The sequence below is a fragment of the Bos taurus genome, chromosome 11 (assembly GCF_002263795.3).
Source record: "Bos taurus isolate L1 Dominette 01449 registration number 42190680 breed Hereford chromosome 11, ARS-UCD2.0, whole genome shotgun sequence".
Taxonomy (NCBI): domain Eukaryota; kingdom Metazoa; phylum Chordata; class Mammalia; order Artiodactyla; family Bovidae; genus Bos; species Bos taurus.
Genome location: NC_037338.1, coordinates 72,840,895 through 72,864,856, shown reverse-complemented (window position 1 = coordinate 72,864,856; position 23,962 = coordinate 72,840,895). Strand labels below are relative to the sequence as shown.

The 23,962-nt window shown below is 53.0% G+C and overlaps 1 protein-coding gene across 1 annotated transcript in view; it reads left to right on the top strand.

Moving 5' to 3' along the window:
• Positions 1-21,909, top strand: part of KCNK3 (potassium two pore domain channel subfamily K member 3) — a 36,586-nt gene extending 14,677 nt beyond the window's left edge. The window contains exon 2 of the mRNA XM_002691458.7: positions 20,901-21,909. Within this exon, the coding sequence (XP_002691504.1) occupies positions 20,901-21,826 (926 nt within the window). The 3' untranslated portion in view covers positions 21,827-21,909. The remainder of the gene's footprint in view (positions 1-20,900) is intronic.
• The last annotated feature ends 2,053 nt before the right edge of the window (positions 21,910-23,962 follow it).

Genomic DNA, 23,962 nt, shown 5'->3' with positions numbered 1-23,962 from the left:
AAGTCACGTTCTTCCCTGGTTTATTTTTAAAGTAATGCTGGCACGTGGCTGGCTGGCTGCCCTTCCCAGGTGGTGGTGCCAGTTTGGGCCAGGAGTGAAGCAGGGCAAGTTGCACCCCTGCCCCAGGGCTCCCTGCTGAAGGCCCTGGTTAACCAACCCCTCACTGGATGCCAAGGGAGATTTCTGCTGTGCAGAAAGCCTGGGTCCAACTTGCGGCCAGCAGGTGGGTTGGCGTGGAAGGCCCGCCGCCTGACACCCAAAACTCCCATCCTGCCTTTGATGTACACATTTTGTATTCATGACCTTGACCAAGTCGTCTCACCTGCACAAGCCTCAGCTTCCTACTTTCTCAGTGGGGTGAATGACAGTGAGTCTTGCATCTCCCTCAGAAGGTGAGTGATCCACTAAAATGTTGCACAGACCTAAGGGAGTACTGCAATTAAGTCTGCCTGCAAACAGAAGGCCCCCCACAGTCCTGCTAAATTCCCTAAAAGCCAAGCCTGCCTCCTCACCTGAGTGACTCCCAGGCTGTGAAAGTCTCCTCTGTTCTCTTCATCCTTCAACCACCACCACCACCCAAGACCTGCTGTCCACATTTCAGTCTGGCTGAACTCTAATCCAGGCTGCCCAGGGTGAAAGGCACCTGTCAGACTGCTGGTGGCCATTAAAAGGCTTGGGCCGGGGCATTGGCAGCGGGGACTGTGACAAGCACAGAACTCCCACCACCCCAGCACCCACCCCCTGCACCTCCTCCCTAGAAGCCTTCCCAAAAGCTCAGCTACAGAAAAGCACTGCCAAAAGTTAGCTCCGAAACCCTCTCCTTGGGTTTGGGGCAGCAGCGAGGCTGGAGAAGAATGTCAGGGACATATGGTGGAGGACGCTGAAGGCAGGTTGAAAGTGTGGGCTTCTTTCCCTGTAGGCAACGGGGAGTCGTGGAAGGTTCTGAGCAGAGGAGTGACAAGTGCAGAGTGGAGTGTAATCTGGAAGGAGGTGTGAGGAAGATTAGAAAGCTGCCGGGGGATGACAGCGAGGAACGGCTGCCCAGGTCCAGGCTGGAAGGGGTGAGGGCCCTTGGGGTGGCTGTTGGAACAGAAAGAAAGGGTGGAACTAGGAAAAGAAGAACGACCAGGACTAGGTGGGGGGGAGAATAGGAGGGGAAGGCAAGATGTTCAGCCTGGTTGACCGAGGAATGTGGACAGTACAGGGAGGCCAACATGGAGGGAACGATGGGTGCCAGTGGCCAAGCCAGGCTTGGGTGCTTGTACTTCAGACAGGTGGCCAGTGGAGACACAGCATAGAGCAGAGCTTGGTGGCCTCTCTGGAACCAGAGTCAGAACAGCCCAGGCAGAATCTTGGTCCCCTCTTAAAATCAGGGTGCATGAGAAGGAAGCAGAGGAAGACTTCAAAGTCTTTGCAAAGACTTCCCTTTGCAGCAGGGGAGACTGCAAAGCACCAGTGGGGAGCAGGAGAGTTGGGTTTCTAGAGAGGAAGAGGACTGGCCATCAGGGTTAAGCATGGCCAGAATATGAAGGAAAATGAGGAGGCCAACAGTAAAGATTGCCATGTATGATTGTCCAGGTTGTGCACTGTGCAAAAAAAAAAAAAAAAATCCAGTTGAAGGGTGTGGGTTGCTGAAGTCTAGCCTGCTTACCCTGCACTCTCCCAGGGACTGCATCCACCCCGAGGGGCCCATTTCTTTTCTAATTGGTCCCAAAGTGCCATGTAGTTAGGACAGCCCGGCCCACAGAGTACTAGGTCTGGTACTCAGAAAATTCCTGATGTTCTTGGGGATAGTAGTCTTAGTGGGTGAAACAGGGGCATCCTGATGGGTGAGAGGAGAAAGCAAGAGGGGCATGGTAGGCCTCCCTTCTTCCCTCCCTATTTCTGTCCCTTCCCTTTCTTGAAGACCCAAGGCTAATAGTGAGAAGATAGCAGAGACAGTTTAAAAATACCCTCAAATGGACGGTAAGTCAGAGTCAGTAAGAAAAGTCCAAGGCCAGAGGCAGCGTGCTATTAGGGCTTCCACCTTGAGAGGGGAGGCCTCACCACTTCTGGAATGGGAATTGGAAGAAAAGAGCCAAGCAAAAGGAAAAGCAGTATGGGGAGAGCCTTGCTCTGCCAAGAACTTGCTGTGTGACCTTGAGCAAGTCCCTTAACTTCTTTCTCTGTGGCTCAGTTCCTGCATCTTTAAATAGGAATAATAAGAGTACCTACAGAATAGGGATGTTAGAGGATTAAAAGAGGTAACGTATATTAGCTCATTAGAGCAGCAGCACATAGTAAGCACTATATAAAGCTCAGCTAAGACTATTTTGAATTGGGAAGGAGGGAGCAGTGACAGAGGCGTTTAATCATTTAAATAAAGTCAAGGGCAGAGAAAGCCAGCTCGCCCAGATTCCATGTGGGGGTGGTGGGGGGATGGAGGAGAAGGCACTGCAGCACTGTGAGCAGTAGCTGGGGAGAGCTGGGCACTGGGGAGAATGCCTGGTCTGCCCACCTGCAGCACTAGGCACCGCAGAAAGCAAGCTCAGGACCTCCCTGCGTAAACAGGCATCGTCTATAGGCCATAGGAGCCAGGAAGTCATTCTCCAATTATACCCTGGCTGGGCGGGGCTCTCATCTGCTTCTGGGCAGCCGTGTAGATGGAAAGATTGCAAGGCAGGTGGAATGGCGGAGATGATCGAAAAGGCTGGTAACTCAGAGGTCAGAGAAGAGGTGACAAGCCCGGTGAGTCAGGCGGCAGGAGGCAGGCTGGGGCTGAGTGTCTGCTTCCTTGTTTCTGTGTAAATGGCAGTGTCCCCAAGGATGGGGACAGCTGTTTGCTGTCGCCCCTGAAGATGGCTGAGAAGCCATGGCCTGAGTCTCACTTCATTCCACCTCAGGAACATTTCCGATAGGACCAGAGTGGAGTGAGCTGTGTTTCCATGGAGAGTCGTGGAATCTTAGACTCGGGGTCAGGTCTGAGCCTGTGTGGGGGAGGAGCTGTGATTGGCGGCTTCTTTAGATCCCTGAGGATGTGAAGGGACAGCAGGAGTTCAGAGGCCAGATCCCGTGGGGGCACCTCTCCGTTTATTGAAGTGCAGATGTACCTGCTGCCGGGCCTGTCTGTCTCCATTGTCCCCCTGGTTCTTGTGCTCTCTGCCCTGGATGGTGGACAAGGTCGAGCCAAGATGCCACGTTGGGGGGCGTGTGGAGTGTTTGAGTGAGTGAGCGTGTATGTGCACACACATGCGTGTGTAAGTGGTGGCGGTAGGGACACCACGTCTGCAGGCTGGCTCAGAGGGAGAAAAGGTCCTGGCAGCTGCCTCCAGACTGAAGTCCCTGTTACCTGGAGTCCCTCTCCTCCAGGCCCTGTGCCAACCTATACCATCTGAGCTCCGGAGCCCTGGGGAGGGTGCTGAGCCTAAGAAAAACCTCCTTCACATCTCCTGGCATCTGCTCCCCAATTCCCTGCTAGCCCAGAGCTGTCTGGGCCACTAGCCATGACCAGAAAGGAGAGTGGGAAGCAGGTGGCAGAGACAGAGACCACGGGGGCCACGCTTGCTCCAAGGCCTCCCTGCCGAACCCAACCCATCCATCCAGGTTGACTCCATGCATCTGCTGGGGATCCACCATGGACACTGAAAAAGGTGGGAGAAGCACCCACCTCCAGGCAAAACCCAACACCTGGAAGAGAGTGGCAGGGGCAGAAAAAGGGGCCGTTCTTCCAACAGGGGGTTTTGGAAGGTGTGCCAGAGGGGGCAGCCTTGGAGCTGTCCTTCCTTGGAGGACAGAAGAGATGAGGGAGGCAACTCAGGGCAGGCTGACAACATGAGGAAGTGCAGAGGGGACCGAAAGTGTTGGGGAACTCGGGACTGAGTAGACCAAGTAGGGAATGCATCAGGTTGTGCACAGCCTACTTGCTGGGCCCAGAAATCCCTAGACTGTGCTGTGTGCATCTGGGGAACTAAGGAAAGCTTCCGACTTCAAAAAATAATACTGACAACAGTTTCTACTTTCTGAGACCCTCCACATGCCTGGCCTTGTACTACAGGTGGCACTAGAGGTAAAGAACCCGCCTGCCAATGCAGGAGATGTAGGAGACACGGGTTCAATCCCTGGGTTGGAAAGATCCCCTGGAGGAGGGCATGGCAACCCACTCCAGCATTCTTGGCTGGAGAATCCCATGGACAGAGGAGCCTGGAGGGTTACAGTCCATGGGGTCACAAAGAATTGGACACGACCGAAGTGACTTAGCACACGCACACACATTAACCCCAAAGTGACCCAGCTACCTAATAAGAAGGGATCAGAAAGGCATTGTGGGTTACGGAAGAACAGCAGGCCTGAATCAGAAGACCTGGGTCCCAGGTTCAGCTCTAGGTGAGACGCCAATCTTATCAGGTTTCCATGTCCCCAGACATCTGATGGAGACCACTCCTGCCCATTGGATGACACAGGGCTGCTGTAGGATTTCACAGGAATGTTACTAAACACTATGGGCTTCCCAGGTGACTCAGATGGTAAAGAATCTGTGTGTAATGCAGGACACCTGGAAGCGATCCTGGCTTGGAAAGATCCCCTGGAGAAGGGAATGGCAACCCACTCCAGTATTCTTGCCTGGAGAATTCCATGGACAGTTCATGGGGTCGCAGAGTCAGACACTACTGAGTAACGAAAACTTTCACTTCACTTTTCACTTTACTAAACACTATAAAGCACTGTGCCCGTGTGGATCTCCCTGAACCCAGCCAGGGCCCTTCTGCTGTGCTGCTTGTTTTGCCAGACACACCTGGGACCCGGTGCTCGGGAGCAGGGCTTCTCCATCTGTAGCGACTGGAGCTTAGCCAGGGCACAGTGTCTCCTTGGACCAGGATGAGTTAAAGGGGGCTTCTGAAAGGAAACAGCACCACCTAGCCAGTGTCAAAGGTCACCAGTCAGAGGCCCAGGCCTCTCTCTCCATCTCTATCAGGCCACATCATCCCTGTCTCTGCTGTTTCTGCTCACTCTGGCTTTTCTTCCCCTATAACCCTGACTTACATGTGGCTTTGGCTCCCTCTGGTCTCAGTTAGGACCCAGCTGTTGGTAGCCTGGCAGCTTAGCTCCCCAAAGCTGTGCAAGCTTTCAACCCTCAGCCCAGTCCCTGGGAGAGACAACCTGATTGGTCTATCCAGCCAATAATGTGGGTCCTCTTAGACCAGGTGTGCAGCCCTGGCCCAATCTGCTGTGGCCTGGGCCCGGGCCACTTGGTGCAAAGGTGCTACCTGGGTCCATCCTTAACTAGGGTGTGGCAGGAAGGACAACTCCAAAGACGTGGGAAGAGGGCGGCCATCCCAGACATTTCTTCCCCAGAGCTTCCCTGGAGGCCCCAGCCCCGTGCCCTCCAGCTCTCCTCTCCTCACCTCCTGCTGTGTCTGACCCCAGGCCTTTACTGGAGCATCCCAGGACTCTCCAAAGAGAACCTCTAGGGGGCTGTTCCCTGGGACAGAAAGGACTGGTCATTCAACTTCTGGATTCATCAGACTGGCAGAAGGCAGACAAGGGGAGAACAGATGGTCTTTGGCAGGATGCCACCAGGATCAATGCAGAGAGCTAAGACTAAGACCCAGATCCTACCCTGAGGGGCTTCCAATGGTCTTAGAATGATGACCTGTGGGACATATTTTGCATGCTCTATTCATAAAGTGTATGGTTCCAGGGACATCTGAAAGCGCCTGGACTTTGAAAGCCAAAGATATTGGTTGAATCCTAGCTTTTCCAACTTTTACCTGCATGGCCTTGGGAATAGTAGTATTTAACTTGAGCCTTGGTTTCCTCACCAAAATGGAGTTAATAATGCCCACCTTGAAGGTCCTGGTGAAAATTAGAGAAGGTTGCTGCAAGGGTGTCTGGGTTCCTGACACTGTTGCCATTGTTAGTAGAGGCACTAAGAGCAGAGAGAGCACAGGCTCTGTTCTGGCCTATGGCTGTCCCCCACTCTCTCCCCTTCCTTCTTACACTCCACACACTCCTGGTTCCCTCCTGCCACTCTAGACCCAGCCACAAGGGTGGGGAGGTCAGGAGACAAGTCCCCACCTGGGGGACCAGACCTAGGCCCTGACTGCCTCTCAAAAGCCTTGTCCAGTGTCCAGCACCACCCCAGGCCAGCTGCCCCGCCAAACTTCCACTCTGCACAGGCAGACTTGTCTGAAAGGAGCTTTGCTCCCAGAGGCATTGCTGTGCATTAAGGAGATGGCTAAATACACTAGGCAGCATCTGCCAAGAGGCCAAGGAGTGGTAGAGATGGATGCTGTGTGCAGAGCTGAGAGAAGGGGGCGCTTGCAGCCCAGAACAGGAGGAAGCCTTTTTGGGAGAAGGCAATGGGGATGGGATGGAAACATAGCAGCCAGCAACGCCTCACTGGAGGCTCTGAGTGTTTAAAAAAGGAAGGCAGTTCTTAACAATAATGCTGCAAACCTAACATTGGTCTGAAATTAAAAGTGTACTTTAAAAAAGAGTAAATGGGAGAGGATGAAGAAGGAGGAGGAGGAAGAAGAAGGAGAAGATGAAAGAGGAGAAGGAGAGAGAGAGAGAGAGTACGGCCTCAGACAAACCTTGATCCAATCTCTAGTGACAAGCAGGACCAAGCAGCTTGGTGCACCAGCCAGGTGTTCACATCCACCCTGAACAATGCTTCCAGGTGTCCAGGGACATCTTAAGAGACCATGTTCCCAGCCACAGGATCACTGGCAACATTGCATGCCTTCTGACTCCCTTCTAGTTCCTGGGTATCCGCAGTTCCACCATCACAGAAGGGCCCCTCTGCATAGACTCACCATATCCAGCGTAACTCTTCACTTAAAGGACAGTCTTCTCCCACCTTCCCACTGACTTGTCTGTGTTCCTGGAGGGCAAGACCGAGCCATCCTTGGCCCCGTGACCCTTCCCCACCCTCAGCCTGGTACTGGCACGAAGTAGTAGGTGCTTAAAAAATATTTGTTCAATTAATTAAGACCAGCAAAGAGGGAATAAAGCCCTTTTGCCTTGTTGATTTTCCAGCTGATTTTTTGAGACCAGCAAAGTGCTGTGGCCTCCCTGTGGCCCCCATTGATGCCCACTCAGTCCAGTTTCCAGGGCTGGCTCTGAGCTCCTCCACCACTGGCCTGGCCTGGGCCAGTGGAGAGTGTCTTCTGTGGAGACCCAGCAAACACTTGGACCTGGCTTCTTGGGAGAAGGGCCTGGAAAGAACCGGGGAAGGCACCTGCTTTGACAGACAGGGAACAAGCTGCCATGACTATCTCGGAATTCAGCTGGGCCATGGACCCAGATCCCTGAACCCAGTCCAGAGACCACAGAGGCCACTGGGATGTGTGAGAAAGACAACGGGATTCAGCCTGGCTCTGCCACACACCACACACCTGGTCACCCAGCCGCTCAGCTTAGTCTCCTCAGCTCAAAACCAGGAAACCTGCTTTCCAGATGGAGCATTTAATGAACTAACACTGGTTAGGCTGCATGAGGCGACAGGCCTGAATTTGTAAACCCTGAGTCAGTCACTCATGGGCTGTGTGGTCTTGAATGAGTTGCAGAAACTTTAGGTGCTTCTGTTTTCTTATAGGGAAAGTGGAGATAATATCTATCCCATAAAGTTTTTGTGAAGATTAAATGAAATAATGTATGTAAAGCACCTAGTATGGTGCTGGGCACACAGATGCTCCATAAATGTAAGCTTTATGACTTACTACTATTACTATTGCTGCTACTATTATTACTACCATTACTATGGCTGCTTCTACATCACTGCTACCATAACCTTTACCATTAGCTCTACTGGGCACCAGGCACAGAGTTCCTTAGAAGTTCAAGACCCCATCCCCATCCTCCACATCCAGCAAGAGACTGAGAGGAGAAAATGAGACAAAAAGGAGGAGGAGGAAAAGGAACAGGAAGAGGAGGAAAGAAGAGGGAAAGAAGAAGAAGGAAGAAGAAAGCAACTAAAGAGTAAAAAGAGGACTTCCCTGGTGGTCCCATAGTTAAGAATCTGCCTTCCAATGCAGGGGACGTGGTTTCAATCCCTGGTCAGAGAACTAAGGTCCCATATGCCACGGGGCAACTAAGCTTGCATGCCGCAACTACGACCTAGCGCAGCCAAATAAATAAATGGAAGTGAAAGTGCTAGGGGCTCAGTCATTTCCAACTCTTTTCAACCCCATTAGGCTCTTCTGTCCGTGGAATTCTCCAGGCAAGAATACTGGAGTCAGTCATTCCCTTCTCCAAGGGATCTCTCTGACCCAGAGATCAAACCTGGGTCCTTTGCACTGCAGATTCTTTACAGTCCGAGCCACCAGGGAACAAATAAATATTTTTTAAAAAGAAGCGAAAATGAGGCGCTCTAGGCCCTAGACTGGTCCCTCCAGCTAGTTGTGGGTGGGGCTAGGAGCCCCTCAGGGCTCAGCATTTAGAAGGGAGAATCTGGGGACCAGCAAGACTTCCCGAGGGAGACAGGCAGGGACGTGCTTCAGTCTCCTCCCTGATTCTCTGCAGCCTCCTGCGCTGGGAGGCTGTGTGAGGACTCAATTTTGTCTCTGGAGTCAGTTCTGGCTGCCCCTCTGCTTCAGCGGGGCCAGCCTGGCTCCAGCCTTCCATTCCCCAAGACAGTCCAAGGGTTCTCACCCTGTGCCCAGCCTCTGCTCAGTGCTGGCGGGGACAGCTCTGCAAAGTGTCCCAGCAACTATGGGTCTAACACGCATAACATGGAGGCTCAGGGCTATGGCTTTGAAGACTCAATAGTCCCCCTGAGAACACCACTTTCTCCACTGTTCATAGGGGAGGGAACGTGGCCCCTCTGTAAGCCCAGGATCCTAGAATGTCACAGGTCTCAAGAGCATCTCCTCCAGCTCTTGATTTCCCAGAGGAGGAACCCCATGCCCAGAGAAGGGCGGGGTCTTGCCTGTGATCCTGTGATCACAGCGGTACAGCTGGAAGCAGACCCAGGTCTTCTGACTTCATCCCACCCTGGAGGGTCCCCAGGTGGCCAAGTACAATGGTGAGAGAACGGCCTTTGAATTTCAAGCTTGATTCTGGCATATATGGCCTAAGATACAACATTTTATCTCTCTGAGCCTCAATTTCCACATCTGTAAAATAGAAAATAATAGTAATAATGTAAACACCTCCTCTATAGGATTGCTGTGCCAGCTTAAACAATAGAATGTAGAGAAATTACTTTGTAAATGACAGAGTGCTGCTTAAGTACAACACAGACATAGCTATTATTCTAGAACTTAGAGCACTGCCTATATTAAGGGCTCAAAACGTGTCTGCTGGCTGAATGGATGAATGTTTGTGGAATGGAGAATGATGAACAAAAGGCTCCAGGAGCCCGGATTTGTTTAGGTGGGTGGGATCAAGGAAGGCTTCACAAAGGGAGTGACTTGCGGGATGGGCTTTGATGGAGGAGTAGAAGCCTATTAGGGAGGGAAAAAGAGCATGAACAGTGTTCAGAAATCGGGAAATGCAGCCATTGCCTCCAAAGAGCTGTGAATACCAGTTTCACATGCAGGCTTGGGCTCCAGACCCTGCTCAAAACCCATTGCTCTCTTCAGGGCCTATGTATGGTATGTGGAACAGAGGGAGCTAGAAATTTATTAAATCCTAAAATATAGCTTGTCAGAGAAGAAATAATCTTCTAATTGAACATCCCATATAATAGGTAAGAAAACTGAGGCTTGGGAGCTGACATGCCTTAACAAAGACCCTATAGCAGGCTCAGCCATCTAGGGCCTATGGACTGAATATGGTCCACTTCCAGTTTCTGTAAATAAAGTTTTATTGGAACACAGCCATGCCAATTCATTTAGATATTGTCTATGGCTGCTTTCTTGATATGATGGCAGAGGTGAGTGGTTGCAAGAGATCAAAAGGCCTGTGAAGCCTAAGATATTACGATCTGGCCATTTATAGGAAAAAGTTCACCATCTTCTCTCCTACAGCAAGGTAGTGACAGAACTAGGATGAGAGCCAGACTTCTGACTCCTGGTTGGGTGTTCTTTAACTCCATGCCTGCTTACCGTACCCTCTGGGCCCTGATGCACCCCACACAACACTGCCTGCAGGATGCAATTTCAGGTGGCCAGGCTCCCAGCAGGTTCAGCTCCAGAACATGTGGTGCAGTCAACTGGGAACACCCAAGCTGGCCACTGTTGCCCCCATGACCCAGCAAGACTTCCTGTTGGGAGAAGTTCAGTCCCTTTTGGGGGAGTCTGACAAAGAGATGCCAACACGAGCCTGCTTCTCTTCCATGGGCAAAGCAGGAAGAGACAGAGAGTGTGTAAGTGTAGGACTCAGGCCAGCCAGATGCCAGACTTACAGACACAGCCTTTCAAGAAGCACAAGGGCGGGGGGTGCGGGGGGACTGGCATCTCCAGCCATCTGCTGAGGTGGCCAAGTCCACTTTAAATTGTGCTGTAGAATTCCTTTCTCAATGCCAGACTGTCCCTGGTGGATTCATTTAATTAAAACTCCACCAGATCCAATCTGTTAGAAGTTATAAGTTCACACATGTTCTGTCCAGCTGGTCACAGGATACAGAGAGGCCACAGGCCTGGGCCATGGCTGCCTGATGCAGTGGCTGGCATAGAACAGCCCTGACAGTCCCCAGGTCGGTACCATTCCTGGGACACCCAAGGTTGCTGCTCGAAACACCGCCCACTCTGGGCCTCATGCTCTGTCCATCCTCCCTGGTTCCACAACATTCAACCTTCAGGCTCATCTTTGAGGTCTCCTTTCCTTGATTCACTCATTCTACAGAGATTTATTAAGTGCCAGTTATGTGCTGAGCACTCTTCTAAGTATGGGGAAACTGGTACTAACAAAAGAGACAAAAATCTCTGCCCTCATGGGCCTTAAATGGCTTCCCTGGTGGTTCAGATGGTAAAGAAACTGCCTGCAATTCAGGAGGCCCAGGTTCGATCTCTGGGTAGGGAAGATCCCCAGAGAAAAGAATGGCAACCTATTCTGGTACTCTTGCCTGAAGAATCCCATGGACAGAGGAGCCTGGTAGGCTATAGTCCATGGGGTCACAAAGACTCGGACATGACTGAGCGACTAACACATGGGCCTTATAGTTTAAATCCACAAGTAAATATGAGAGCATCTCACACATGGTGTATCTACTTTTTTCCCTTCTCCCCTCTCCTTTCCTTTCTTCCTCTCTCCTCCCTTCCTCCCCTCCCCTCTCCCCTCCTGAGCCTAGGTTAAGCCTGAGCCCTTGACAATGGAACCATGCAGAAGTCTCCTGTTGCATCCTTCCTGCCATTTCTCACTGCCATCCCCACCAATATGCACAGGGGTGCCAGGAAAATCCATCTCCGTACCTCCTTGGCACGGGCCTCCCATACTCAGGAGCTGTCAATTGCTCCTCAATGCCTTCAAGTTAAGATTAAATTCCTGCCCCTCCCCTTCAAAGCTCTTCACATTTTAACTTTGCTCCCATACCAACTTTCTCTATTCAAGTGAACTTTCTGCTCCAAATAACCCCCAGTTTTTGCTGTTGTTATAATATTCATTGCTTTCTACTTAGTAATAGATTTCTGTAGAAAATATATATAAAAGAAAATTAAAATTAATCATGAGCCTATGATACAAAGGGGCTTCTTCCCCTGTGGCTCAGATATAAAGAATCTGCCTGTAGTGAGGGAGACCCAGGTTCAATCCCTGGGTCAGGAAGATCCCCTGGAGAAGGGACTGGCAACCCACTCCAGTATTCTTGCCTGGAGAATTCCATGAACAGAGGAGCCTGGAGGGTTACAGTCCATGGGATTGCAGAGTCAGACACGACTGAGGGATTGTCACTTCACTTCATGATACAAAGATAAACTCTCAGGAGCTTTTTAGCTTCTATTTCTATGTGTGTGTATGTGTGTGTGTGTAGTTACTTTTTTCATATTTGTATGTTTACTGTGGGAACCCATTACATAAAGAGTTGTATCCTACCATCTGTATGTCAGATTCAATAGTAGTCTTTCTATGTAATTAAGAGACTCCTAAGAACAGCACTTTAATGGCAGCACAATGTTCCACCACATAGATATACCTTAATATGTCTAGCCAGACCCTATTGATGAACATTCAGACTGTTTGCAATTTTTCACAATGAAAATGCTGCTATAAACATCCTTGTTCATAAATCTTAGTTCCGATCTCTGGTTCTTTTGCCAGGAGAGATTCCTAGAAGTGGCATTGCAGGGTCACAGGCAGATACATTTCCAAGGTTCTTGAGATGTATAATGTAGCTGCCTTCTTGAGAGAGTCTGGTCATGTCCCCCTCACCCTCCATTAGTGAGAATGCCACTCAGCCTTGGGTTAATTTTCTCTGCCCCTAACATGCCACGTGTCTTCCCAGCATTGTGTCTGTTTTAGCAGCTCCCTTCCATCAGAGCCCTGTATTTCCCACCCATCCTTCAGTGATCAGGGCAAATACTATCTCCTCCGTGAAGCCCTTCCTGATACCTGAACTGGAGTTCTTCACCATTAGCTCTCCCTGAGGTTCCATCTTAAACTCTTTCTGAACCATTTCCTACTTTTGCCTTGCATCTTAATAATTTGTGTAAAAACAACCTTCTCTTTGGATGGGGCATTGAAGGTTTCAAAGTGCTTCTCCTGAGATGTTGCATCTGATTTGCTTTCAAACAGAAGGTGTTTTGAGGTCAAAGACCGTGGTTTCATCATCTGGGTCTGCTTCTCTCGGCCCCATCACCCACCTCAAGCTAGCCTTTGACTTAATGGACACTTACAACAAACTTCACTCTTCGTTGTCCTACCAGAACAGATTTTTGAGGGCTCCCCTCTGCAATGAGGACTGAGCAAGATCAGAGTGCCCTGGATTTCAGTCCTGGCTCTGTCCTTGCCCCTCTCTGGGCCTCAGTTTACCCATCTGTAAAATGAACAAGTTGAAATACATAGTCTCCCATACTCCAGGACGGATGGCTCCCTGGCCCCTGGGACCCAGAACAGCCCTGGGGTGCCTCCGAGGGCCCCTGTGCAAAGCTGGCCTCTGGGATAGGCCAGAGGGAGTTGGCCAGGGAGGCAGGCCTGGCTTCAGGCCAGGCTGTGTCTGCAAACACTGACCTTGGCTGCCGCGGCGATTTTCCATGACACCAGCACCGCCCCTCCTCCTCAACTCCCCCTAATCCCATGTGGGCCTGGGGAGGGGGGAAGAGGGGGACTGTCCTACATCAGAAGACCCTGAGCCAGAGTCATGGGGCACCTGTGGATGGGAGCGAGCTTAAAGAGAGAAAGAGGAGAGGGCAGAAGGCCCCCACAGGGGAAAGTTGGGGAGGAAGGTGGAGAAGGGGGAGGACCATGGTGGGCAGTAGAGACAAAAGCTGGAAGAGGAGCCAGGAAGATGGGAAGAGAGGCCCTCGAGAGGGGCAGGGCCGAGGGAGGGGGGCTGTGCCTGAGAACTGTCCTTCCCTGGCGCTCTGGCCTGGAGGGGGACAAACTCCAGACCCGGTTCTGCGCACTGGTCCCTCCTCCCAGGCCAGATCCTTGAAGCGTGAGTGGTTTCCCAGGCCTACCTCAGGCCTTAGCCAGGCCTGGGACAGAGGGGATTCCTTCTGGGCCCTGAAGCTGATTTCACTTCGCAGGGTCCTGAGGGCCACCGGGAGAGCAGGAGCTGTGAGTCACAATGGCCTCTCCTCCCTGCCCTCCCCCAACCCTGGGTGTCTAAAGGAGGTTTCTCTCATCCACATCTCATACTTCTCAGCTGTCTGGGCTGAACAGCGTTATCTGAGCAGCTGCACCCACCAGGCCTTGTGCCAGACACCGAGGGGACTTGCAGGCCCTCCGGAAGCTCAGAGTCCTGCAGAGCTCCTCTGCACAAATCTAGGCCTGGGAGCCAGGCAGAGGGAGAGGCGCCTCCAGCCCTGGGAAGGTGCTATGAAGGTTCTTGCAAAAGGCGAGGTCTGAGCCGGATTCTGGAGGATGGAAGGAGGAGGCCTGCCTCCTTGCCCCACCTCCACCAGGCTGGGCAGCCTCTCTCCTGCCTCCCTCCCGAAGGCCTGGGCAATCTTGGCAGCTTCCTCCCGCCACATCTCCTTTAACACACCAAAGGCACCAGCAGCACCTCCATTCCTACTTCCTGGCTTCACACCGCTGCCACCTCTGTACCAAGGGGGCAGCTCCCTGTCTGTGCCTGCGAGTCCTCCGCGGGCCTTTCTGAGGGGCCCTCAGCAGGCCCAGCAGGAGAGCCCCACCCCCTCGGGGGGCACCTAGGATCTCACAGCCAGTCCCCAGGAACTGCCCTGTCTCTCTCGAGCCCCCAGTCCTCTCTGGCTGTCCTACCAGGCCCAGATACCACCCTGAGGTCACACCTCCTCCCCACGTGCAGCTTTGCATCAGCCCAGCTTGGCCCAGAGCGCACAGCCTGTGGGCATCTCTGGCCACAGGTCACCTCATCCACCTTCTCTTAGGGCAAACATCAGCCTGGCCAGGGCCGTATTTACATTAGATAACTAAGTCTGCGGGGAACCCAGAAACAGGTTGCAGCTAGGCATTGCCAAGGGCTGTGTGTTTCTAATCTACATAGGGGCTGGGCCAACCAGAGGCGGGACACCAGAGAATCTCAAAGTCAGGGACCTGGAATAAGGAACTATAGAGTTCTTGATGCTACAGAAGAATGTTTCCCAAACTGTTGCTCCAAGGAACATTTGTCCAGCAATAAGCACTGTAAGAGAAGCATGCCAAGGTTACATAAGCAGGAAAACGTAAGCACATTCTCCCAACTTTGTCTGACCTTGCTCACAAACACGTGTAGGGCTCTGATATAGCCTCCACTTAAATGACAATGAATCCAGTTGAATTCAGCATTCCCTGCAATTTAACTAAGCAACCCTTTTCTCACCCAACAGTTATTAACAGTCCATGAAATTAGTATTCTAGGAAATCTACCTTTGGGCAACACTGATCTCAGAATGTGGATGCTGAAAGGAACTTTAACGACCATCTAATCTTGATGTTTCCCCACATATTCATAATAATGATTAATATTTATTGATTCCAACATCCCTGGGCTTCTTTGATGGCTCCGACAATAAAGAATTGGCCTGCAATGCAGAAGACCTGGATTTGATCCCTGGGTTGGGAAGATCCCCTGTAGGAGAGCATGGCAACTCACTCCAATACTCTTACCTGGAGAATTCCCATGAACAGAGAAGCCTGGCAGGCTATAATCCATGGGGTCGCAAAGAGTTGGACATGACTGAGTGACTAAACACACAACATCCTGAGCATTTTAAGTCAACTAACTTATCCCCATAGCCACTCTATGAATTCACTGCATCATTATTCCCATTTTACAGATGAGGAAACTAGAAGATTAAATAACCTGGTCACAGTTGAAATCTCGTTGACTCCAGAGGCTGGAGTCCCATGAAACTGCAGAGATTCCTGTAGAAAACAGAAATATCCATTTTCATTATTTAAAAAGCATAACAATAACTTAATTCAGTCTCTTAAAATCAGTTATCCCATGTTAATCAGAAATTCTGATTGGCAAATGTGTTTCTAATTAATTTTGATGGGAAAATAATTCATTTTTTCACAATTATCTATTCAGTGCCTATTCTAGGAAGTAGCTACACTGTACTGATCAACATATTATATTTTGTATGTAAAATCCTTCAAAATTTAGACTATATGAATGAATGGGTAAACCGAAAAAGAAAGGCATCCATAGCCAGGGTGGAAAGGTGAGGACCTTTTATCTTATCCTATTTTTTCATGTCACAAATGAGGAAAACTGAACCCCTGAGAAGAAAAAGGACTTGCCCAAGGCACAAGCTGGTTATGGTCAGAGCCGGGTGAGAGTCCCTGATCTCCAGTCTCCGAGTCCCATACTGTACTTCCACCCAAGGCTGTGGCCGGCGTTCTAACCATGTTGCCAGCTAGGCCAAGAGTGAGAGGTCAGGCACTCAAGCTTGCGGGCATGTGAGGTCAATGGGACCACACCGCTGAGTCCAACCCAGCCAAGGCCATTACCAAGGGCTCAGGCTGGTTATTTGTGTTTTGATTAGAAGGAAACAGGCCACAGGGAGAAAAAGTTCAGTAAGAGGGAGGGCTGGACCCCAACCCTCTGCGTCTCCCTGGAAGACAGAGCTTCAGCAAATTTCTGAGCCCCTTGGTGATGTTGGGAAGAAAAGAGAAGAACTGAGGCCCCAAGGTTCCCATCCCACCTAATTTTTCCTGTTGTCTCAAAATATTCATAATGACTATTTACACCCAGCCACCTGGCTTCCTCAGGTAAATTCTATGCTCCAGCCAGGTTTCTAGGCATCTCTTAGCTGGGTTGCCCCCAAGCAGGGGCTGCTGGGTTCTGGTTGAATGAACAGGTCAACGTTGGTTATACTGAGACAGAGGCCAGAGGCCAGAGCATTGAGTTTGGGATGGAATATCCCAGGTTATAGTCCTGGCTCTGCCATTCGCTAGCTGTGTGACCTTGAGCAGGTCACTCTCCCTCTCTGGGCCTCCATTACCTCATCTGTACAACATAAAGACTAGGCCATATAGTCAGTAAGGACTTTTCTGGCTCTGAGGATCGTTAAGTCTATGGTGGATTCAGAAAAGGTGGCTGGGAGAAGAGGGGACTGGCGCAGCCCCAGTCAGCACTCTGAGAGGCAGGGGCTTGAGCTTCCTGGTCAGGATGAGAGTTTTGGCTGGCAGGTCATCAGGTACTGTGAGGGAGAACCCTCAGAGAATCAGCCCCAGAGCACAGCCTCTGTGTGTGTCAGGGTCACACAAGGACAGAGGGAGCCCCTCACCCTGAGATGTGCGGGGCTGGACAGGAAGGAGAAAATGGGGACTCCCTTAGTCCCTCTCTCCCTCATAAACCCAAGCCTGATGGGGGCGAGCACTGCGGCAGGCGGCTGGCCTTCTGGCAGGCAGACAGGCCTTGCCAAACGCCCAGTTACTTCCCAGAAGTTCCAGGGCCCCCAGGGAGAGGCTCCACCCCAGCTGGCACCCCTACAAGCTGGGTGCCCACGTCAGCAGGTCCTCCCAGCTCCCTCGCTCTTTCCCCCAGTGACAATAGAACGGGTGAAGGGGCGGGGGCACACTGAGCCTAGGCCCGATGCTTGGAGAAGCGTCCGAATGCCTTGGCATCGCACCCCTGTTGCCATTTCTCCCACGTCCAGCTCAGGGCAGTGTCCAGGGACAGGGCTCCTAGTGGGATGCTCTTCTCTGCGGCCTCAGTTTCCCATCCTGGTTGCCTTTCTGGGTGATAAATTGGCTCTGAGGCATTGGAATGAGCGATGAGTCAGAGTGTCTAGAGGCCTTGGCCAACTCACGAGGCTTCTCCAGCCTTCATTATTCCAACCATAAAAAATGGAGATAGTCATAATAACGATCTTGTAGGAAGTTTTTGAGCATTAAAGTTTAAAATGTATCTGAAGGATAAGATCTGAAGCCTCAGCGTGTGGTAGGAAGGGAGAGTGGGCCCTGGAGGGCATCTGACTGAGAGTGTGAGGCATGTCTAGGCAGGGGCCACCCTGGACAGGACAGTGGCTGTAGCAGGAGCAAGAGGCTCTGTGGTGGGGGTGGGGGGCTCTGTGGGCAGCCACAGTGGGCGTTGAGGCTGCCAGGCAGGCAGGCACTGGGTTTTCCTAAAGGATGGAGGATCAGGAACAGTCCCAGCTTATGAACAAACACAAGACGATGTGGCAGTGGTGGTGACAGTGGCATACGTTTCAAACGGTGGGATACAGTTGCCTGACCCCACGGGAACTTCCTGATCCTCAGGACTACACTCTCAGGCCGGCTTTCCCCTGTGAGATCCGCTCACTGCTCCTTCCTTCGAGAACTCCACAAATTCCAAAGTACTTTCATGTCCAGTCTCTGCTATACTTTTTTTTTTTGGCAGCTCCACACAGCTTTTGGGGTCTTAGTTTCTTGGCCAGGGATCAAACCCGGGCCCCTGGCCACAGAAACATGGAGTCTTAATCCCTGGAGCAGTAGGGAATTCTCTCTCTTTTACTCCTGACGGCAGCTGTAGTGGTGATGGCCAGGGTAGGAATTAACAGCTGAAGCTCAAACCCCCACAGTGCAGAGCAGGCCAGACGGGTCCGGAGAGGGGAATGGATTTGCCCAGGGTTACACAGCCAGCATGTGGTCAAGCCAAGGCTGGTCCATGCCTCCCAATCTGTGTTCAGCCCCAGCCACAGTGCCAGGCTCTCCCCAACACCCTCTGCTGGGGGACAGGGAAGGACAGGATGAGGAGCTGCTCTGGCTCGGGGCCCGCCCAGCTGTCTAGGTGAGTTGTGGTCTGGCTGCCGTGGCCAAGCTGGCGGGCACAATCTGTTCTCACCCTGCTGGGGCCCAGACAGGCCAGGCCCAGCGACTCCAGAGCTCAGCTATCTAGGCTCCTGGCAAGGGATGACACTGTCACCAGCTACCATAGTTGGGGAGCAGGGGAACCCAATCTAAGAGCAGCCCGCAACTTCACGCACCCCAGACCTCCCTAAGCTTTAAGATTCACAGCGATGCTGACTTTACTGGAACTGAGCTGTCCACCAGCCCAGGTGATCTCTTGGAAATGTGGAGGAAACCTGGCGCTTCATTCATTATTAATCACAGTGAGCTCTTATCGAGCGCTTGATATGTACCAGACTCTATGTTAAGTGCCTTATACACATTCTCTCACTTATTTTGCCCCTAAAGCCCTGTGATGCAGGTGCTAGTTATTAGCCCCATTTAACAGATGTTGGAAACTAAGGCTAGGGAGGTTTTTTTATTTTTATTTTTGGGCCACCTCGAGTGGCATGCAGGATCCTAGTTCCCCAATCAGGGATCGAACCCATGCCCCTTGCAGTGGAAGGAGTCCTAACCAATGCACAACCAGGGAGGTCCTCCTCAGACAGTTTTAAAACAAACAAACAAACAAACGAAACACACACACAGTCCATAGCAGAGTAGGGATTTGAATGCAGATCAGACACCAGGGAAGATGGCATCCCGCTTTGCCATCAACTCACCAAATGAATTTGGGGCATACCCCACAGGCCTGGCTGGCAATGTGTGTGGGAGGGGGGGCAGGTAGGGAGGAATATGACAAGGTCCAGCAATGTCCACTCCCACAGACCCCAAGCCAATATTAGCTGTTCATATGTAGTTGGGGGACCTGAGTGACAGAGCAGGGCCTGGACTTCAAAGCTGAACATTCTCAGTGCCACTCAAGGCAGGGATCACTTCCAGCTGTGAGCAATCCAGGATGGCTGCAGGGAAGAAAAGGCATTTGGTTAAGTTTGGTAAGGCTGAGAAGGGAGGGGGAAATAGAAAGCATAACTTTATTATAATAATCTACTGATAAAAGTAATAAGTATCTTAATAACCCAGTGAAGGAAGCAGGGCCAGGACCAGTAGGCATCATTTTACAAATGAGGAAACCAGCTCAGAGAGGGGGAGTAATTTGCCCAAGGTCACACAGCCACTAATGACAGGGCCAGAACTTGTGCCAACGGCTTCAGAGTTTCCATCCAGGGTCCTTTCACCTCTGTGTCTCCAGGCAGAACTTTTTTTTTTTTTGGCTGCACTGGTTCTTTGCTGCTGTGCACAGGACTTCTCTAGTCGTGGTGAGCAGGGGCTACGCTTTGCTATGTTGATCGAGTTTCTCACTGCAGGGGCTTCTTCTTGTTGCAGAGCACAGGCTCTAGGCGCACGGGCTTCAGTAGTTGCAACACACAGACTCAGGAGTTGCAGCCTGCAGGCTCTAGAACACCAGCTCGGTAGTTGTGGCACACAGGCTTAGTTGCTCCAACACATGTAGAATCCTCCCGAACCAAGGATCGAAACTGTGCCCCCTGCATTGACAGGCAGATTTTTGTCCACTAGACCATCAGGGAAGTCCTCCAGGCAGAACTCTCGACTGAGGCCATGTGATAACTGGCTCACAGGGAGGCTTTGCCTCTGCCTGGCTCCTGGCTGGGTAAGGACTGAAGGGCAGGGTGGGCATGGTATGGGTTGAGATTGCCTGCCTGGTGATAGTAACACCTGGAAGGCTCTTGCTTTGACAAAGGCAACACCACCTCCCCATAAGGACAGATGGTACTTCGGGGGCAGGCACAGAGGATGACCACAGGGCCCCAGACAGAGTCTGATGAGGACTGTGGAGCACTAATTCATGGGGCGAGGGGACTGTCTCCTTTCCCCTTCTGTGACACGAGTGGGCCAGCTGCCTCTGGGAGCCCCAGTGGGGAACTACCCCCCAAGCTTTAGCTGGCAGCAAGGAACTCATCAAGGAACCCAGTTTCCCCCCCTTCACATCGAATCCCAGAATGTCAGAACTCAGTAAGTCCAACCTCCTCCCTTATAGTCAAGGAAACTGAGGCCTGGAGAGGACTAGGAACGGGTCCAATGCCCACAGGCAGTGAACTAGAAGCCAGGTTTCCCAACTGATTCGCCAGTGCTCTTCATGCTATCCATGACTAAGTTCCCAACAGCAGCATCAGTCAGCTCCTCTTTTGGGTATAGAAAAAGGTCGGGTCTTTGATCAAACAGACTCTAATTTGAAGGCAGGTTGCTCTGCTTCCAAACAGCCTGACCTTGGAAAGGCACTTAACCCTCCCTGCTTCCTCTTCCTCTCTACCGACCCCCAGGGAGTGATCAGAAGAATAAACGAAAATTCATCAGTGAGGAACTAGCACCGTGCCTGGGAACAAGGATGCGCCCATAACTGTGTGTTGTCTTTTCTTCAGTTCAGTCGCTCAGTCGTGTCCGACTCTTTGCGACCTCATGGGCTGCAGTAGGCCAGGCTTCCCTGTCGGGAAAAAGAGGCCAGACTCCACACCACCGTGGCAGAAGATGAGGAGAGAGCAGGGGGAAGGAAGGCAGGTTTCTGGAAGGGCAGCCCCATCAGCATGTGCTTTCTCTCCTCTTGCCCCGTTTTCCCCTAGGCTACGGCCACGCGGCACCCAGCACCGATGGCGGCAAGGTGTTCTGCATGTTCTACGCGCTGCTGGGCATCCCGCTCACGCTGGTCATGTTCCAGAGCCTGGGCGAGCGCATCAACACCTTCGTGAAGTACCTGCTGCACCGAGCCAAGCGGGGGCTGGGCATGCGGCGCGCAGACGTGTCCATGGCCAACATGGTGCTCATCGGCTTCTTCTCGTGCATCAGCACGCTGTGCATCGGCGCCGCTGCCTTCTCCTACTACGAGCACTGGACCTTCTTCCAGGCCTACTACTACTGCTTCATCACGCTCACCACCATTGGCTTCGGCGACTACGTGGCATTGCAGAAGGACCAGGCGCTGCAGACGCAGCCTCAGTACGTGGCCTTCAGCTTCGTCTACATCCTCACGGGCCTCACGGTCATCGGCGCCTTCCTCAACCTCGTGGTGCTGCGCTTCATGACCATGAACGCGGAGGACGAGAAGCGCGACGCCGAGCACCGCGCGCTGCTCACGCGCAACGGGCAGGCGGGCGGCGGGGGCAGCGCGGGCGGCGCGGGCGGCGGGGGCGGCAGCGCTCACACCACCGACACCGCCTCGTCCACCGCGGCGGGCGGCGGCGGCGGCGGCTTCCGGAATGTCTACGCCGAAGTGCTGCACTTCCAGTCCATGTGCTCGTGCCTCTGGTACAAGAGCCGCGAGAAGCTGCAGTACTCCATCCCCATGATCATCCCGCGGGACCTCTCCACGTCCGACACGTGCGTCGAGCAGAGCCACTCATCGCCGGGAGGGGGCGGCCGCTACAGCGACACGCCCTCGCACCGCTGTCTCTGCAGCGGGGCGCAGCGCTCCGCCATCAGCTCCGTGTCTACCGGCCTACACAGCCTGTCCACTTTCCGCAGCCTCATGAAGCGCAGGAGCTCCGTGTGAACGCCCCCCTCCGGGGCCTGGAGCACCTAGGAGCACCTAGGAGCACGGGCGGGGTGGGGCAGGGTGCGGGGGAAGGGGGCTTCTGCCCCAGGAGCAGCAGGGGTCTGCGAAGGGACCGCCCCAGCCGCCTTCGGCTTCGTGGGGGCGCCCCTACACCCCTCACCACCCTCCCCCTGCCCCCCATCTCCGACTGTGCCTGCTTGCACCAGCCGGCAGGAGCTGGGGCTCTGAGGAACCCCGGAGTCCCCATCTGCGCCCTGCAAATTCCGAGAAATGTGAAACTTGGGGGGAGGGGAGTGGAGGAGGGAAGGCAGAAGCTGGGAGCCTCCCATCCCTTTGGAAAAATAAGGAGCTCGCCAGTTCGCAGAGGCCCCTGCTGGTATCCAGAGCCCCCCAACCCCTCCCCCTCCTCCTTCCGGAAGGAAATTAGTGTTCCGTGTAAGTGTGCATCTCTATTTATACCTCTGTCCTTCCAGGTCTCCTACCTTCCCTTGGCTCCAGAAGTCAGGGTGTCTTTGTCGAGGTCACCCCCACTCAGTCCCACTCCCCTTACTCATCCCCAGCTGTGTCTCCCAGTCTCCCACTCCCTTTGGTGTTGTTTTGCATGGCTTTGCAGTTTTGGAGGAAATGGAAACCCAGCAGTCCCTAAAGCTAGTCCCCAGAGGGCAGGCAGATGGAAGCAGGGGCAGGCAGGCTGCAGGAGGGGTGGAGAAGGGAAGGGGCAGGTAGGGGGCCCACAGTCTGCTGGATGGTCCCCCTGGTAGATGAGAGCTAACTGGCCTGCAGGTACATCCTCGCAGGCAGACCCAGCCTTCCAGATCAGACACCACCCTTGGAATCAGACAGAAAACTTCCTCCTTGTGGTCCCTGGCTGCTGCTACTAATCACTGACTCTTAGATCTGTGGAGTGAGTTGGAAAACCCTGTCCTCTCTACCGATTCCTTCGATTCTCAACCTCCCCCCTGCCCTCCCCCCCCAGTCACCAGGGCAGGAGTTCTCACCCCGATTTTACAGATGGCACTGAAACCCAGACGTGTGACGTGACTTGCCCAAGGTGACACGGGTAAGAAAAGGCAAAGGGGAGCAAGAACACAGGCTGTTTGTCCCCAGTGCTCTTGCCTTTTGACTCCTCTGCCTGCTCTTTGCAAGCAGAGTTCCTGGCCTGCACACTCCGGCGTTGGGTGGGCAGCTGGGCCTTAGACCAGGACCAGAGCTCAGGACTGAGCCTGTGATGGGCTCAGCTGATCCTCCACTTGACCACGAGGCAGGGCTCTTAGTGGGCTGCTGACACAGGCCAGGATGCTCACCCCCACCCCCACCCCCACCCCCACGCAGTCTCTGAACTTCTTCCTCATAAAGAGGGGAATCCTTAGGGCCAGGTAAGCAAAGCTGAGACTCACAAAAGAAAGGCCAGGAGCTGGGCTCTAGGAGTCTGGCAATCCAGCAGAGTGGCCTAGAGAGCCACAGGCGTGTCCTCCTGGGACATGATCTCTGGCCCCACAGACAGCGAAGGTACCTGTGTCCCAAGGAGCTAGAGAGAAACTACAGCTGCAGCAAGGAACGGCCCTCCCTGTCGTACCCACTGCCTGTCCCACCTGCGATCCGGAAGCCCAGGTGGAGTGCAGCAGATGGAGGTGAGACCCTAGGCTCTTCACCGTTGGCACCCAGAACGGGAACTGGCACTGCGACTCAGGACAGCATCGAGGGGTGGGTGAGGGGCCTCTCCCCCTCCAGACTACCCCCTCTCGCTGCTCCCGTGTCAGCTCCTTAACACTGCTGAGCAGGGCCGGCCCTGGCATTCAGGGAAGCTAGAGTGGGGGCCCTCAGGGTGATCAGCCCCAGCCCCACCCCTACCATATGCTCAGCCTCTGGGCTCCTCTGGGAGGGAGCAAGTCTGTGTGTGAGCCCTGTCTCAGTGGGGAGGACCTGGCTGCCCAGGTGCCATAGAGAGCAGGGCCCAGGACCTGGGGGTGCCCTCTATGTCTTCGTTGGGGGGCGGTGCGGTGCCGGCTACTTCTGTCCTGTGTGTGACCCTGCCCTCGAGGGGTCCCGTCCCGTCAGTCCCGAGGGAGCCACAACCAAAGTTGCAGGGAGATGGTGGGGAAGGAGGCCGAATGGCGCTCACAGAGTGGGCTG